Raw genomic sequence first — 16,172 nt, forward strand, 5'->3', positions numbered from 1 at the left:
ATATTTATTACCGCTTTACCACAGTAAGGCATGCACAGCTTTAGTGCTTTAATTGAAAAATTATCTTCACCGACAGCATTAGACCGAATAGAATTTAATATTTGATGTAACGATACCTCATCTATTAGTTTGAAATTTAGAACATTATTTCCTATTTTCTCATGCTTATTTTGTCTATAAAATCTATTATTTTATTTGAGGTAGTATTAATGCCATTATGACAGTTCGAAAAAAATATATTAAGCTTATCTACATCCGCTAAGTTTTCAGGAACTTCCGGACTTGATTTAAATGTTAACTTAAGTCGTTTAGCATCTTTCCAGAAGTCTTTACTAATCTTTTCCGATAAACCCTTAAAATAACTAATTTTTTCTCTAACTATAGCATGTTTTGTAAAATTCCTGAGTTGACGATAATATTGTAATTTGGCTTCAGATCGTTGTTTTAAATACTTTTGATGTGCCTTGTCTCTAAGTTCGATTAATAATTTAATATTATCCGTTATCCAGGGTAAATATGGTGTATCTGTGATTTTCTTCTTTTGCAACGGTGCATGTTTATTGAGGAGATAAAAAATGTAATTATATAGAGTTCTTATTTTAATATTAATAACCGCTATATAAAAAATATTTTCCCAAGGTAACATAATTGCATCTTTTTTAAAATTTTCCTGGTTAATATGATTATAATCTCTATATTTAATATATTTCGCAGAGCTATGGGATATTTGTAGAGTAAATATAACATATATCAAACAATGATCAGAAAGTGACTCAGATACAGGGACGGAAGTGCTGAAATCATAATTAAAATTATTATTTGTGATCATTACATCAATTAGACTGCAGGCACCATCCGATATTCAATCGCAGCGATATTAAAATCGCTATCGAAACCTGCTCTCATAGGAAACTGCGACTGCGAATTTATCTGCGCTTCTATCTGTAAATTTAGGCAAACAATATTACTATAGTCGCGATTTGCGATTTTGCTGCGATTGTGACTTTATAAACTAGGACCGTGATCGGAGTTAAATTTTTAGGAGTTGCGATTTGCCATTTTGTCGATAATGTAATTTTGTAGTAAATTGACGCATTTTTTAGTAAACTACGATTGAATTTTTTCTCTGATTTTATTTATTTATAGAAGGTATTATTTCCTAGGGCCAAGATATACCGAGTGATTTTCAAGAGTAGTTCGCCCCTATAATTTTTTTATTTCTGATAAAAAAACGATATTTGGTATGTTAGCATATGACATAAATTAGGATTGATTGACGGACTCAATTCGTTTCGATAACTTCCTGTTTCGCCGGAAATAACTAAAATTTTTGATTTTTAAATGGCACCCTCGGTATTTTTTTACCTTATTTGATAGAAAATGATACTCTGAATTGAATGACATTTCATATATCAACTTTTGACATTTACGCTTAAAAAACCATATTTTAAATTTCAATCTAGAGTGGCATGACTGTGTTAAAACGATTAATGTTTCATCAAGGATCCTTGGAAAAAATATTTAATTGTCTATTGTTTTTCATATGTTGTCCTGGCCGATTAAAAGATGCCCAAATCGTATTTTTAATCATATCTCAATGCTTTCAAATAGAGTGAGAGTGGCTCATTTCTAGCCAAATTGTCGTTATGAATGGCATGTTCTATTCTATTCAGAGTGACATTTTCTAACGAAAAAAGTAATAAAAAAACCGAGGGTATAATTTAAAAATCAAAAGTTGTAGTTATTTCCGGTAAAACAGGAAGTGATCGAAAAGAATTGAACACGTCAATCAATCCTAATTTATGTCATATGCTAACATACCAAATCTCGTTTTTTTTATCAGAAAAAATAAAGAAGTTATAGGGACAAACCACTCAAGTGAGAAACACCCAATATATTATAATCTTGGCCCTAGAATATAATACCTTCTCTATAAGTAAATAAAATCAGAGAAAAAAATCAATTGTAGTGAAATGAAATAAAATGCTTCAATGGACTACAACATTACATTCGCAAACAAAATCGCAACTCCTCAAATCAAAAGTTGTAGTTATTTACGGTGAAACAGGATTGAATAAAAATCAATTGAATACGTCCTGATACAGTCCTGATTTATGTCATATACTATTGTATTGTATTGTATTGACTAAGAGTGGGTCCCAGGTGGGACCCTCCACTGCGGCCGCGAGGGCCTATTGTGGCTCAGAAACAAGCTCTTTAATAGGAAAAGAGCGTTAAAGTTCAGCCTCAAACATAAAAAAAACATTGTAAACATTGGAACTTTTTTTGCAACAAAGATTATAACCGGAACTCAATCAATATTTTCTAATGCGAGAATAGTGCAAAATATGCCTTTTTTACTTCAACTTCCTCTGCGATTTCTTATTCACGATCGATTTGGTTCGTGAAATATCTAACACGTTTGATTTGCTTATTCACGATCGTTGCGTCTTTTGTATTGATTCGTTTCTATTCTTCTTTCACGAATTTACTGTTGACATGAGGCGTTGTCCACGAAAGTGTGGGCCACGATGGTGCTTCACTACCCGTGTCAACGTCAAGCTTTAAGCTATAGGTACATACAGACAATTATACATATACCTAGTACAATTTTTAAATATTAAAATCGCAATCGCAGGTTACAGTCGCAGCGATTTAAAAATCGCAACCGCAGTTTTAGTTGCGATTGGAGAATCGCAGTTTTGCTCATCTCTGCAAAATATACTCTATCTTACTCCAGTCTTTATTTCAAAACATTCTGTAATAAATATACCTGTAAGATATCATAAACAATTATTATAATATTACAATAAACCGAAATTTAAAGTTTATAATATATAGCATTGCATCTAATCAGCCCATAAAATGCTCACATAAATGAAAATACGAAGATAGTGCAAGTTATCAGGTAGTCACAGACCCTCTATGTATAGAGCATTGTAATATTTTTTTGTAATTATCTTATAATAACTATAATCAACAAAGATTATTTTCTTTCTAACAATATCCAAAAATTTGTATTCGATTTTGATAAAATAGTTTAATTTAGGTTTTCGAAAACACCATCGTCACGAAATTACTCACCGAAGAAACAAGTCAAGGATTAAAAAAAATTGTCGGAGTTGAAACAAATAAAGGTTAGTTAATTGTATTTATATGAAACATTTGAAAAAGTATTTAGAGATGTAGTATTTCGATAACAAGATTAGTATACAGGGTCCGGCAATAGTGCGTCGGGCATCTGTAGTTCCTAGAATAAAAACTTTGGGAATTTTGTTTCAGTGCAAACATAAAGTACGTACTAGGATGTATTTCAGGAAAATATTTTAACTTTTATAGGGTAGCTCAAAAAAGCGTGAGTGGATCGGGAGAGTTTTTTTTTAAATGGAACACCGTGTATATTATTGCATTTTTGACTCTTTCAGATCACTTTACATAATTTTAAAATATGAGTAAATATATTTCGATAGTTTCAGTGATATTAATAAGTAATGAAAAAATATATGCTTTCAGCCTTTCTTAAAATAATTATTAAACATACAAGAACTGTCCTGAAATCAAAACTATGTTAGGTATTTATGTAGTATTTACTTTAGATGGTCTGTACTTATTTTGCTATAAATATCGTAATCTTAAATCATACGGAATATTCAAAATTCTACGCCAAATTTTCTTCGTTTTTTATTAAATGAAATACCCTGTATATTATTTTTTATTAGATGGAGAATTAAAAAATCAATATGTATTGTATTTACAGTATTTCAAATTTGGATGACTTGTGGAAAATGCCATATGAAATATAAAACCGCGAATATCTGCGAAACCATTTTGAAATACTCTAAATACAAAAAATTTTCATTGTTTGATTCCCCATCTATTTGGTGGTCAATTTGAAAAAAACAAAAATTATTTTATATTAGACTTTAATTGCCGCAAATATCTAAAATTCATGGTAATGAAATTCTTGAAATAAAAATACTTATTACTTAAATATTACAATTGGGGGTTAGATATTACATTTGGTGTTATAGGAGCAAAATAAAACACTGATTCACCACAATACACCAAAACACTTTACTTTTAAACATAGAACGCGCATTAAAAACTAAATAAGTTTTAATCATCTGCTGATGATGCTACCATGGTTAGCAAGACGCGCGTCCTAAGGTAAAGTGTTGTGGTATATTGAGGAGAATTAGTGTTTTTATTTTTCTGTTGTAACACCAAAGGTTTCAACCCCAAACTATAATGTAATTTTAAATTAATCTGAGAAGTGGATTTTTTTAGGAACAATCAAAACAAATACCATCGTTAATTCAGCTGGGGCATGGGGTAGAAAAATTTCAAACATGGTCGGTATAGAAATACCAATTCAGCCAATGAAGCACTCTTATGTTATCACACATACAATAGAGGGTGCCAGAAATTGCGCCTCTATAAGATGTCATGACAGTTCACTATATTTCAGACCCCAAGGCGACTCAATTCTGTTTGGAGGATACGAAGTTAACCCAGTAATTCTCAAGGAGGTAATATATTTTAACTAGTTAATGAAAAGAGAAATTTAGATCGGAGATGTTAGCAACTCATTGAAAGCAGGAATTATAAAATACGATCCTGCTTGGGCTGCTACAATCCTGTTTTATCCTGCTTCAGATCCCAACCCAGCCACACCTACCAATTTTGATCTATAGTTACTTTTATTTTGGTTGCTGACTTCCCAGTTGGCAACACATGAGAAGCAGGATCGCCAAAACTGGTTCCTGCTTGCGCTGATTTCATCCCAGCAACACTTGCCAATACAGCAAGTTTAGGTCTGATTGGTGACGTCACACATAGCAACACAACAAAAGCAAGATGGCTGAAACAAGTTCCTGCTTTTGCTACTATAATTCTGGCTCATTCTACTTCAAGTGGATTCAAACCCTATACCAGCCACTCTTGCCGTTTTTGAAATACAGCAAATTTCGTTTTGATTACTGGAAATCGAGAATTGGAGAATTGGATTTTTCCAATCATGTAACCTGTAAAAGGTCAAATATAAAATGCTTCTAATAATTCCTTTCACAACGAGACTGCCAGTAAATTATGTAAGAATACCCATGGACTCATTGGGGATGTGAACTGGAACATTAAACAAATATCTATAAAAAATTAAATTTTTATTAAACAAAAAACTAAACTGAATATAAAAGTAAGTGCGCGTTAACTACGCAAGAAGCCGATGTATTGCGAAATTCTTTGTCGCAGTCATTAAACAATTTCCATCAATCTTCCTGCAATACGCATTTTAGTGTCCAATGGCAGTAGGATCGGTAGGGATTGGCTTCTCGAAGTGACCCACAGGTACCATCACGTGACAATTTTACTGTTTAGATACAAAAACCGCGGGAAATACATACATACATACATTGCAAATTAAATAAAAGCTTTTAAAAACATTTTTAAAAACAAGCTTTTATTTAAATGCTCTAAAAAGAAGAAAATAATTTTCTGTAACTCTTTTACTATCAACTTATAATCTCATTACACAATTTATATGATATAAAAGCTTGTTGCTGACTTATCCGCTAGGGCACGGAACGAAATGTAAAAAACAAAAGTGTAAGGATAGATTGACCGTCAAAAATACTTACGTTTCTTTAAAAAAACACAAATCACACGTGTGAGAACTATGAATTCAAATTCAGAGTAGAAAACTGGAAAATTTGAGATTATGGTTCGCGTGTACGTTAAGGCGCTTTCGGATGTCACACTAAAAACTCTTCATACGTCCTTATTTACGTTAAAACTTATCAAGTTAAAAAAAGATATTCCTAATCTTAATGTGCGACTGATTACCAGGAATCGATTCGTTCTATTTTAAAAACAACATGAGTGGCTGATATGGGGTTTGAAGCAGGATAAGGCAGGATTATAGCAGCCAAAGCAGGAACTTGTTACAGCCATCCCGCTTTTATTGTGTTGCTATGTGTGACGTCACAATCAGACTAAAACTTACTGTATCTTAAAAACAGCAAGTGTTGCTGGGACGAAATTCGCAGCAGGATGCAACAGTGGTATAGCAATAACGCAAGCAGGAACCAGTTTTGGCGATCCTGCTTTCCATGGGTTGCCAACTGGGAAAGAGCAACCAAAATTCAAATAACTATAGCTCAAAATAGGTAGGTGTTGCTGGGTTGGGATTTGAAGCAGGATAAAGCAGGATTGTAGCAGCCCAAGCAGGATCGTATTTTATAATTCCTACTTTCAATGAATTGCTAACTTTCCTCACCTGAGAAATTTGCCTCTTGGCGTAGTCATAAATATTTTCGGGTTTATTAAAAAAATAAAAAACCAAAAGTAATTTTCACAAAAACTAAAGGTATTTTTCGAGGAGTGTCTCGCTTGTGTAAAAAATGTACATGTACGGCGAAAATATCGTTTTACTGTCAAGCGACTGCCAATGACTGCCTATGCCTGCCGTATAATTATAATCGACTGATGCCAACAACTGCCAAGAAAATATACATGTACTTGATATATTTATTTAAAGTAAAATTTTGACAATTATTTTGACAATTCACACAATCGACCAACTGTGCACACACAACCAGTGTGCGGCGAGACGCGGACGCTAGACGTCGCTAGGAAATCACACTTTCAAACTGGAAGTCAGCGGTTCTGATGTCATATATCATATTTCAACTTTGAATAAAAAGATAAAGAAAGAAGTCTAATGATCTCCATGTATTCATGCATGAGGGTCGGAATCGATATCATAGGCCCCCATCCTTGACTGCTGTGTTTGACATTTTTTTGACACTTTTGGATTTGATTTGAAAATATCCTAATTTGTTGGGATTTCTGGACATTTTATTTTATGATTTTTATTATACAGGTTGTTAATTTGTTCATTACTCGCGACAAGAGCTTTATGGTTGAAATATGGCAACCTTGGCCCGCTCGTCGATAGACGACGCGACATGCGTTCTCAATAGGCAGTGTTGCCATTCTGTTCCCCTATAAGTAACTGTCGAGTTAACAACCTGTATATGCTACAATTGGTTTTGTTCAGAGATTGTAAATCTAGAAGGATATTGTGTCAGAACTTAAATTAACAGTGATAATATTGCGAATTACCGAAAAATAGTGCTAATACGGTATGATCGAATAAAAACGGCGTCAGCGATGGCCATAAAATGACGATCGATGACATTTCCCATATAAAATGACAGCGATATTCATTTCATAGCCATCGCTGACGCCGTTTTTACTCGATCATACGGTAGTTAGTGTGCACTCAGCGTGCAGTAGATCTCGATCAAAAATCGAGAGAAATAATGGAATAACTTTTCAATGGTAAGTGACTATACAATGCAACACTGCGTCAGGTATATGTAGCTCCTATAAAAAAATATGAATTTTGTTTAAGTGCAAACCTGAAGTATGTACTAGGATGTATTTTAGGAAAATATTTTAACTTCTACAGAATGGCTCAAAAAAGTATGGGTAGATCGGCGATGATTTTTTTAATAGATATATTAAATATATAATATAATATTTGGCCGTGTATATTATTTTATTTTTGACTTCTTTCCTGACAACTTTACATAATCCTAAGATATTATTAAATATGTTTTGATAGTTTCAGAGATATAAATAAATAAATAAAAAATATTTAATATATTTTTCAGGTTTTTTTAAAAATTATTTATAGTACAAAAATGAAAAGTCCTGAAACCTAAACTATACTAGGTATTTACTATAGTTGGTCTGTACTTACTTTGCCATAAATATCGTAATCTTAAATCATACAGGGTATTGCATTCAAACTTGTACGCCAAACTTCCTAAACTATAAAATAATTTTTTCTTCGTATTTTTAAATGGAACACCCTGTATATTATTTCTGTGTAAGATGGAGAATTAAAAAATGAACATTTTTTATATTTAAGGTATTTTAAAATTTTTATCAGTTTCGCAGATATTTGCGGTATAATTACATATAGCTCTTTCAATCGCTCTCAATAATATACCGGAAATATTTGCGAAACCGTTAATAATTTTGAAATTCTTAAATTATACTATACCGGGTGCGTCTCAAAAGTAACTCACCCCTAACTGTTTTATTTTGTCACATAAAAAAACAGATTTGGTATGTTAGTATATCACATAAATTAGGATTGATTGATGTATTCAATTGTTTTTGGTGACTTCCTGTTTCACCGGAAATTACTACAACTTGCGATTTTAAAATGGCACGCTCGATATTTTTTTATTTATTCGATAGAAAATGTCACTCTGAATAGAATGACATATCACATGTCAACTTTTGACATATTTGCTTTAAAACAGATCATATTTTAAATTTCAATCTAGAGTGCCATGGCTGTGTAAAAAACACTAATTTTTAATCAAGGAGCCTTGGAAAAATAGATTTGTTCGCCTAGTGTTTTTTGTGTCTTGTCCTGGCCAGTTAAAAGATGCCCAAATCGTATTTTTAATCATATCTCAATTTTTTCAAATGGAACGAGGGTGGCTCATTAGCATTTTTGAAAAATGCATTTTTTTACGAATAATTTGGTACCACGCACTTGGTATTTCGAGTCAAATTTTCCTTATGATCCGCATGTTACAACACTTCAAATAAACCATATGAAAAAATGTCAAAAGTTGACATATGATATGTTATTCTATCAGAGTGTCATTTTCTATCGTATTAAGTAAAAAAATATCGAGGGTGTCAAATACGGTCGGGTGGTCAACATACCAAATCCCGTTTTTTTATCTGGAAAAATACTATAGTTATAGGGGTGAGCCACTTTTGAGACGCACCCAGTATACAAAAAATATAATTTTTTAAATTCTCCATCTAACAAGAAAAATAGCATACAGGTTGTTTCTTTGACTATGGTTGTTCCATTTAAATCAACGAAAAATAAATTATATTTTAGAAAATTTGGCGCAGAATTCTGAACACCCTATAAGATTTAAGATTACGATATAGCAAAGTAAGTACAGACCAACTGTAATAAATATAATATCTAGTATGTTTTTCATTTCGAGACATTTCTTATATTTTTAATTTTTTTAATAACTTTTGTTTGTTAATATATTTAAAAATATGAAAACATATTTAATAATATCATAGAATTATGTAAAGTGATCGGAAAGAAGGCTAAAAGTACAATAATATACAGGATGTTCTGAAGATGCGTTTTCTTTCAGAAGCTTTTCTGTGACTGAAAAGCTCGATAACTTTTCTGTTACTGAAAAGTCCGATACGTGATATTATCTCTCTTCCGCACTCCTTTGTTGCCTCTTTACTTTTTGGTTGTCGCTGTTAACTTAGTTTATAATTCTTCTCCATTACGTTCTATTGTGCGCTGCTTCTTCCCACTCGTTCTGCATGTTTATCCCCTTTAAGTTTTCATGAAAAATATCCTTGTATCTTTTGAGTTATCCACCTTACCGTCTACAAGCTCACCGTAAAGCAGAGATTTTGGTAGGCGGTTTTCTTTCATTCGGCATACGTGACCAGCCCATCTTAAGCGAGATTTTGTAATCATGACTTCAATGTTCATGATTGTATGAGTCATGATTCTAGAAAACCCTTTCTTTAATTTCCAGAATACTGTTGAGGCGCTGCTAATCCTGTGCTGAATTTCAGAGTCGATATTGGCCTTTTCCGAAATCAAACTGCCGAGGTAATTGAATTCCGCTACATATTCCAATATTTTTTCTCCGCTTTTTATAGCATTGTTGTGATCTTCAGGGGGAGTGCATCTTGATTTTAGTTTTAAAAAAGCATGCCTGTCCACTCACTTTTTTTGGCCAACCTGTAGATGTTAAAATATTTTGCTAAAACACATCCTGATACATTATACTTTAGGTTTACACTTAAACAAAATTTCTAAGTTTTTTATTATAAGAGCTATAGATATCCGACGCACTGCCGCAGTATCCTGTTTATACAGCCATATTAATCACTGGTGATGGGAATACCGGTTCCACATGAGTCGCGTTACAATTTACAATAGCTACCGTTCCAGAAAAATACCGCGATTTTGTAATCGAGGTTCCGACTTCCTTAGTGTCGCGGTCCTCGTTTATGTAGTATTTCTGGCATTGATACCTACTTTTATTTATATTCATTTTATTTTATTTGCTTTTACGTTTCATCTTTCAAATAACGCTATTTTATACCATGCTTAGTACATACCAAAAATCGCTATTTCAAAAGTAACGTAGCGATGGGAGCACCAACGCCAACAGTAACCGACCCAATCGCTACAGGAGAAAACGAAACACTAAAAGCGCTCCAGCGACCGCTGGAAGTCGAGCGTCGATAGCCAGTTACAGCAGTCAGCAATTACTTCTGTTCGCGACAGGGAACTAAAACTCTAGGAGCGCGACGGCTGGAGCGAACACGTCGCCATCGAGATCGCCAGACGCTACGTACAGTTCCAGTAACTATTGTAGGCGACCGACGACTGGAGCGACGGCTGGAGCTAAACACGTCGCTATGCCACAAGCTATGCGGTTACTACGGTTCAAGCTAACTTCAAGAGCGATTATAAATAATTTATTTGCAAATTATAAATAACTTATAATTTTGTCATCATTATGATCGTCGTTCTTCAGTAACAGGTTCCCCATTCTTTGTGGAGCGCGACACGGCGTTATAAAAAAATACCGCTCCATAATCGCGTTACTCAAATACCGACACATCACTATTAATCACCCATGGCGCTTCACCACGTTCACCAAGTTCCACCCGCTTCTTCTTAATTTTTTTATTCAAAGTACTTCAAAAACAAAATTTGATACGTTAGATTGCTAGATGATATAATGATAGAACTTTTTTTGAGAATTGAAACACAATTTTAGGTGCCAGATGATTTTGATTTCAAACTTTTCGAACTTGATAAGAGCATTTTCGAATCGCACTGGAAGAAAGCAACGGAATTATGTCCCATTTTCACAAAAGTCGGTATCAAATCAGACGTATGTGGCCCAGAATCGTTTACACCAGACCACAAACCATTAGTTGGCGAAGATCCTATAGTTGTAGGTAAGATTTATTTAAATAAAAACAGGGCATGAATGTTTTCCAGAAATACTTTTTATTTGAAGGTTATTACGTTTTTTCCTATTATTAACACACATTTTCGAAGAATACCGTTATAACTCTGATTAAATATGAAATCGACTTAAAATTTATAAAAATAAGTCTGCTTAATGAGGATCTTAAGTCAGATTCTGTAAAAGAGAACCCAGAAACTAAGTCATATACTCTGTATGTTTAGAACGCTGACCGGAAGAAGACGGTAATACCTACGATAATCAGTCACATACCGGGTGCGTCTCAAAAGTGGCTCACCCTTATAACTTTTTTATTTTTTCAGTTAAAAAACAGTTCAGTTAAAGAGATTTTGTATTAATGCCTTTTTTATTTATACATTTTAGAAACTGTCCTGATGATGGGAATAAAATTTTCGAAAGCTTGACAAATTTGAAAAAGTAGTTTTATTAGGTGATTAGGTAGTTTTATTATTGGTGATTATTGACTACATCCTCACTTAAATTTTGAGTTTTTTTTTGTTTTACCTTTATATACACAAATATAGAGATCTGGAACATACATACAGCTCCAGAATATTTGTTGCGGAGAAGAATCTATATAAGAATCTTGGGATTGGACCAATCAACAAATGATTAAATTATAAAAAAGTTATTCAAAACTTCTTTTAATCATTTATTATAGAATCCTAAGTTACTGATTTTAATTATTAAAATTTAGTTTTAATCTTCTGCTGACGATGGTTAGCGAAAAACGTGTCATGAATTTGAAATGTTTTGATGAATTGTGGTAAGCTGCTTGTTTTCACTCTTATAAGCGATACAATACCTGTGACAATACTCTTTAAGTTGCGAAATATCACTGTGATAAATTTAGATTAAAATTACTCCTTAGTGTCATTCGCAAGTAAGCATTATTTATTAAATTTCAGGAATGTATCACAACGTTGGATATAACTCATTAGGCATTATGTTAAGTGGTGGAGTAGGAGAACAGCTTTCTTACTGGATAGCAAATGGAAGACCAGATTGGGACATGCACTCTTTCGATATTAGAAGATTCTCACAAAAGCAGAAACCTGATATAGCTTGGGTGAAAGAAACCAGTCACGAAGCTTATGCAAAAACATACAACATTGTTTACCCGTATGATCAGAAATTATCTGGAAGAAATTTACGTATCGATCCATTCCATGAGGTAAGTTTTTGACATAGTCTGAGGTTTGCTAGTATCGGGTGCATATATACTTATTATGTGTATTGGTCTTGATTTTTGAAGTTCGATTGTCACTTGTAATAGTCTGTCGTTAAAGTATTTCGTATTCCTGACATGGTTTTCATATCTTTCATGTAGCAGTAAGCCAGCTCCTAAAGTAGCTCTTTCATTTTTCTCTTTTCCGCTGCACATCAATATCAAAATAAAACACTAAATCAATAATAATCCTAATTTATGTTTTTAAGTCACGTAATTTACTTTTAACACTGAAGCGATAATTGAAAAAAAAATAAGAAAAATCAAGTCAACGTAAAATAATTATTTACTCGAATTAAATGTACAATTAGTGAAATTATAATTGGAATAAGTTATTCCATGGCCAATTTCATTTATAGCTGTAGTACAAGTAGAAGTTATCTCTGACGTGAATCTGGTACCAAGATTAGAAGCAATGGTAGTATCCGCTGTTACCCTTCACTACGGTACTGGACTTCCATCCACCGTATCGCTTAATTGTATTAAGATTAGCCCCAGAATCTGTCAGCAAACTAGCCGAGGATCTTCGGAAGCAATGTCCAGTCAGGGTTCGGAAAACTACATGTTACTTTTAAAAACTACATAAACTACATTACATGTAATTAATGTAGTTTATGTAAACTACATTACATGTAATTAATGTAGTTTATGTAGAGGGTGTAGTTTATGTAACCTATGTATGTAACTTTAAAATATCAAAGATTTGAGGTGAGGTTATAATAAGTTGAAGCTTTAAAAACACATAATGTATTTAAGAATACAGAAGAAATATGGCTTTAAATATAATATTTACATCAAATTATCTCTATTACACCTCATACAAAGGAAAATTATTCATAATATCAATACATAGTTTATTAACGTAGTTTTCATGTAGTTAATGAACGGGAAAAGACGTAGTTTTTTAAGAAAAACTACACGTAGTTAATCAGGTAAATTACGTCTTAATTAACTACTTCCGAACCCTGTGTCCAGTATAAAAATGAAAATCGGGCAAATTTAGAAATTTAGCAATATTGGCAGGCATCTTACCAAATGTGTTGATTGCAACTGGAGTGGCACATTTATTCTTATAATATAATTTATAAATATTCTTGAATGGTTGATGGTCGCGGGACAGAGAGCTATGTACTTTTTGTATTAATTCAAATATCGTATGATCGAGCAAAAACGGCGTCAACGATGGCTATGAAATGAAGATCGCTGTCATTTTATATGTAAATTTATACAGGAAATGGATCGTCATTTTCCACCCAACTGGACGCCGTTTTTTTTTCGATCATACGGTATAATGTACCAGTAACAACAAATGTTCGTTCCATATTAGTTTTTGTATCTGGAATATGCACGAGTAATGAAGTTCCTACATCCTCGATATTATTTAATGTCAAGTTACATAGTTCTTCACGACGGCACGCTCCAAATATGCCGAAAATTACGGCAACTTTTTTCATAAGGTATATTTCATCCGACGCCTCTGCAAGAAATTTGTCGATCTCTCTGGTCAATATTTTCGACTTCTTTGGACGATATCCCTCACCTTTTCGCTTCAAAAAAGCAATAAGCCTGTAATATTTGCTTATGTCCTGATTGTTAATCTTTATCATCGCCTTGACCATGGAATAATTTGACCAAAGCGTTGACGATTTCCATTTTTGGACTTTTCTTCGAAGTATGCCAAAAATACACAAATTTGACATTAGTTGACAACAGCTTCCCTTCTTACAAAATAAAATACCACTTTTAGCACTTATATCATAAATAACTATTATAGCACCTGGTAGCAAGTGGTGCCGTAATGGAAGAAGCTTTAGGTTGGGAGAGACCGGCTTACTTCATCAAAGAAGATCGGACGGCACCTGTGAGGGGCTACGACTGGTACGGAAATTATGATCATGTTGTAAACACTGATCAACGATACGTGAAAGAATTGGAAAAAGATCTTACGTTTGATTTTTCGAGAAATCACGATATTGTAAGTCAAATATGTTTTATAAGCTAAGTAATAATATTGAAATAACCTTCAATATATCAGATTAACTATAGAAATACCACTCTAATTCTTAATGATTTAGTCATATATCTTCGATTCTTAGATAAAAGAGGAAGCTCTTGCTGCCAGGACTAACGTGGCACTGTTCAATTTGTCATGTTATACTAAGATGTACTTAGCAGGACCAGATGCTGAAGAAGCCGCGGACTGGCTATTCACGACACATTTGAGTGATAAAGCAGGAAAAGTACATTATACATTATCTTTAAATTCCAGAGGAGGGATTGAATCTGACGTTACAATCACTACATTGGAAGAAGGGGGTGGAACTCTCGTAGGGCCTATTTTAAAAGTAAGCGTTGTAGACGCACCCGGTATGCGTCTCAAAAGTGGCTCACCGACTCGCCCCTATGACTTTTTTATTTTTTCAGATAAAAATTTGCTATGTTAATATATGACATAAATTATTAGTATTGATTGACGTATTCAATTGTTTTCGGTCACTTCCTGTTTCACCGGAAGGAATTTCACCGGAATAACTACAACTTTTGATTTTTAAATGATATCCTCGGTATTTTTTTACGATATTCCATAAATGACACTCTGAATAGAATGACATATCATATGTCAGCTTTTGACATTTTCGCATATGGTTCAAATATGAAATTGTAACATGCGGTTCATAACGACAATTTGACTCGAAATACCAAGTGTACGGTACCAAATTATTCGTAAAAAATGCTTTTTCCAAATCTGCTAATTAGCCACCTTCGTTCCATTTGAAAAAATTGAGATATGATTAAAAAACGATCTGGGCATCTTTAGACTAGCCAGGACAAGACATGAAAATTATTTATTATTTTTCCAAGACTCCTTGATTAAAAATTAAAGAGTGGAAATACGAAAGGGGGTAAGTGCCAAAATCATTATTTCGAGATAAATGAAAAAAACACAGTAGAACTAAAAATAATACATTTTTAAAACGTCTTTTAAAATACATATAAGATACATGTAAAACAGACGAGTCGCCTTCGCTTGGTACTTGTAACTTTTGTTAGGACATGCAGCATTATTTATTAATTAGGACATAAGCTGATTATTTATTACGTTTCTAATGCAATAACTTAATATTGAAAAATTTGGCACTTACCCCCTTTGGTATTTCCACTCTTTAATTAATATTTTTCAGACAGCCAAGGCACTCTAGATTGAAATTTAAAATACAAATTTGTTTAAGCGAAAATGTCAAAAGTTGACATATGATATGTCATTCTATTTAGAGTGTAATTTTCTACCGAATAAAGTAAAAAATATACGGATGGTGCAATTTAAAAATCAAAAGTTGTAGTAATTTCCGGTGAAACAGGAAGTGACCAAAAACAATTGAATACGTCAATCAATCCTAATTTATGACATATACTAACATACCAAATCTGTTTTTTTTTTATCTGAAAAAATAAAAAAGTTATAAGAGTGAGCGAGCCACTTCTGAAACGGCAATGCTACTATACTAATTAGGCAAAAAATGTTTAGTTGCCACACACTCAAAATGTCAATATAATAATATGTTAACATATTAACAATATCTGTAAAAAAATATAAGTAATTTTACTTACTAACAGAATTATTGATAATTAAGTATGCTCGAGTTATATGAATTTATTTTTCTTCATTACATTCAACAACTGGCTCATTTTTAGCCAACACTAAACTCAAATTTTTCGTCATAAAAACTGTCAAATATGAGTATTTTAAAGAATTGGTATTTACGCACTGAAGTTATCTATCAAAATATTTTCTTTGAGCCTAATGCACCGATTACACACAAAAATACGGTCCTCTCCTAATTTAAGTCTTCGAACTT

At 32.9% G+C, this 16,172-nt stretch overlaps 1 protein-coding gene across 2 annotated transcripts in view; it reads left to right on the top strand.

Annotated features, from left to right (window-relative positions):
• LOC115885282 (sarcosine dehydrogenase, mitochondrial) overlaps nt 1-16,172 on the top strand; it is a 64,928-nt gene that overhangs the window by 33,459 nt on the left and 15,297 nt on the right. For both annotated transcript variants that reach the window (XM_030904139.1, XM_030904140.1), the window contains exons 5-10: nt 3,050-3,137; nt 4,288-4,529; nt 10,872-11,055; nt 11,996-12,261; nt 14,090-14,290; nt 14,412-14,660. In XM_030904139.1, the coding sequence (XP_030759999.1) occupies nt 3,050-3,137; nt 4,288-4,529; nt 10,872-11,055; nt 11,996-12,261; nt 14,090-14,290; nt 14,412-14,660 (1,230 nt within the window). The remainder of the gene's footprint in view (nt 1-3,049; nt 3,138-4,287; nt 4,530-10,871; nt 11,056-11,995; nt 12,262-14,089; nt 14,291-14,411; nt 14,661-16,172) is intronic.

Source organism: Sitophilus oryzae, unplaced genomic scaffold (assembly GCF_002938485.1).
Source record: "Sitophilus oryzae breed Bouriz unplaced genomic scaffold, Soryzae_2.0 scaffold_379_pilon_pilon, whole genome shotgun sequence".
Classification (NCBI taxonomy): domain Eukaryota; kingdom Metazoa; phylum Arthropoda; class Insecta; order Coleoptera; family Curculionidae; genus Sitophilus; species Sitophilus oryzae.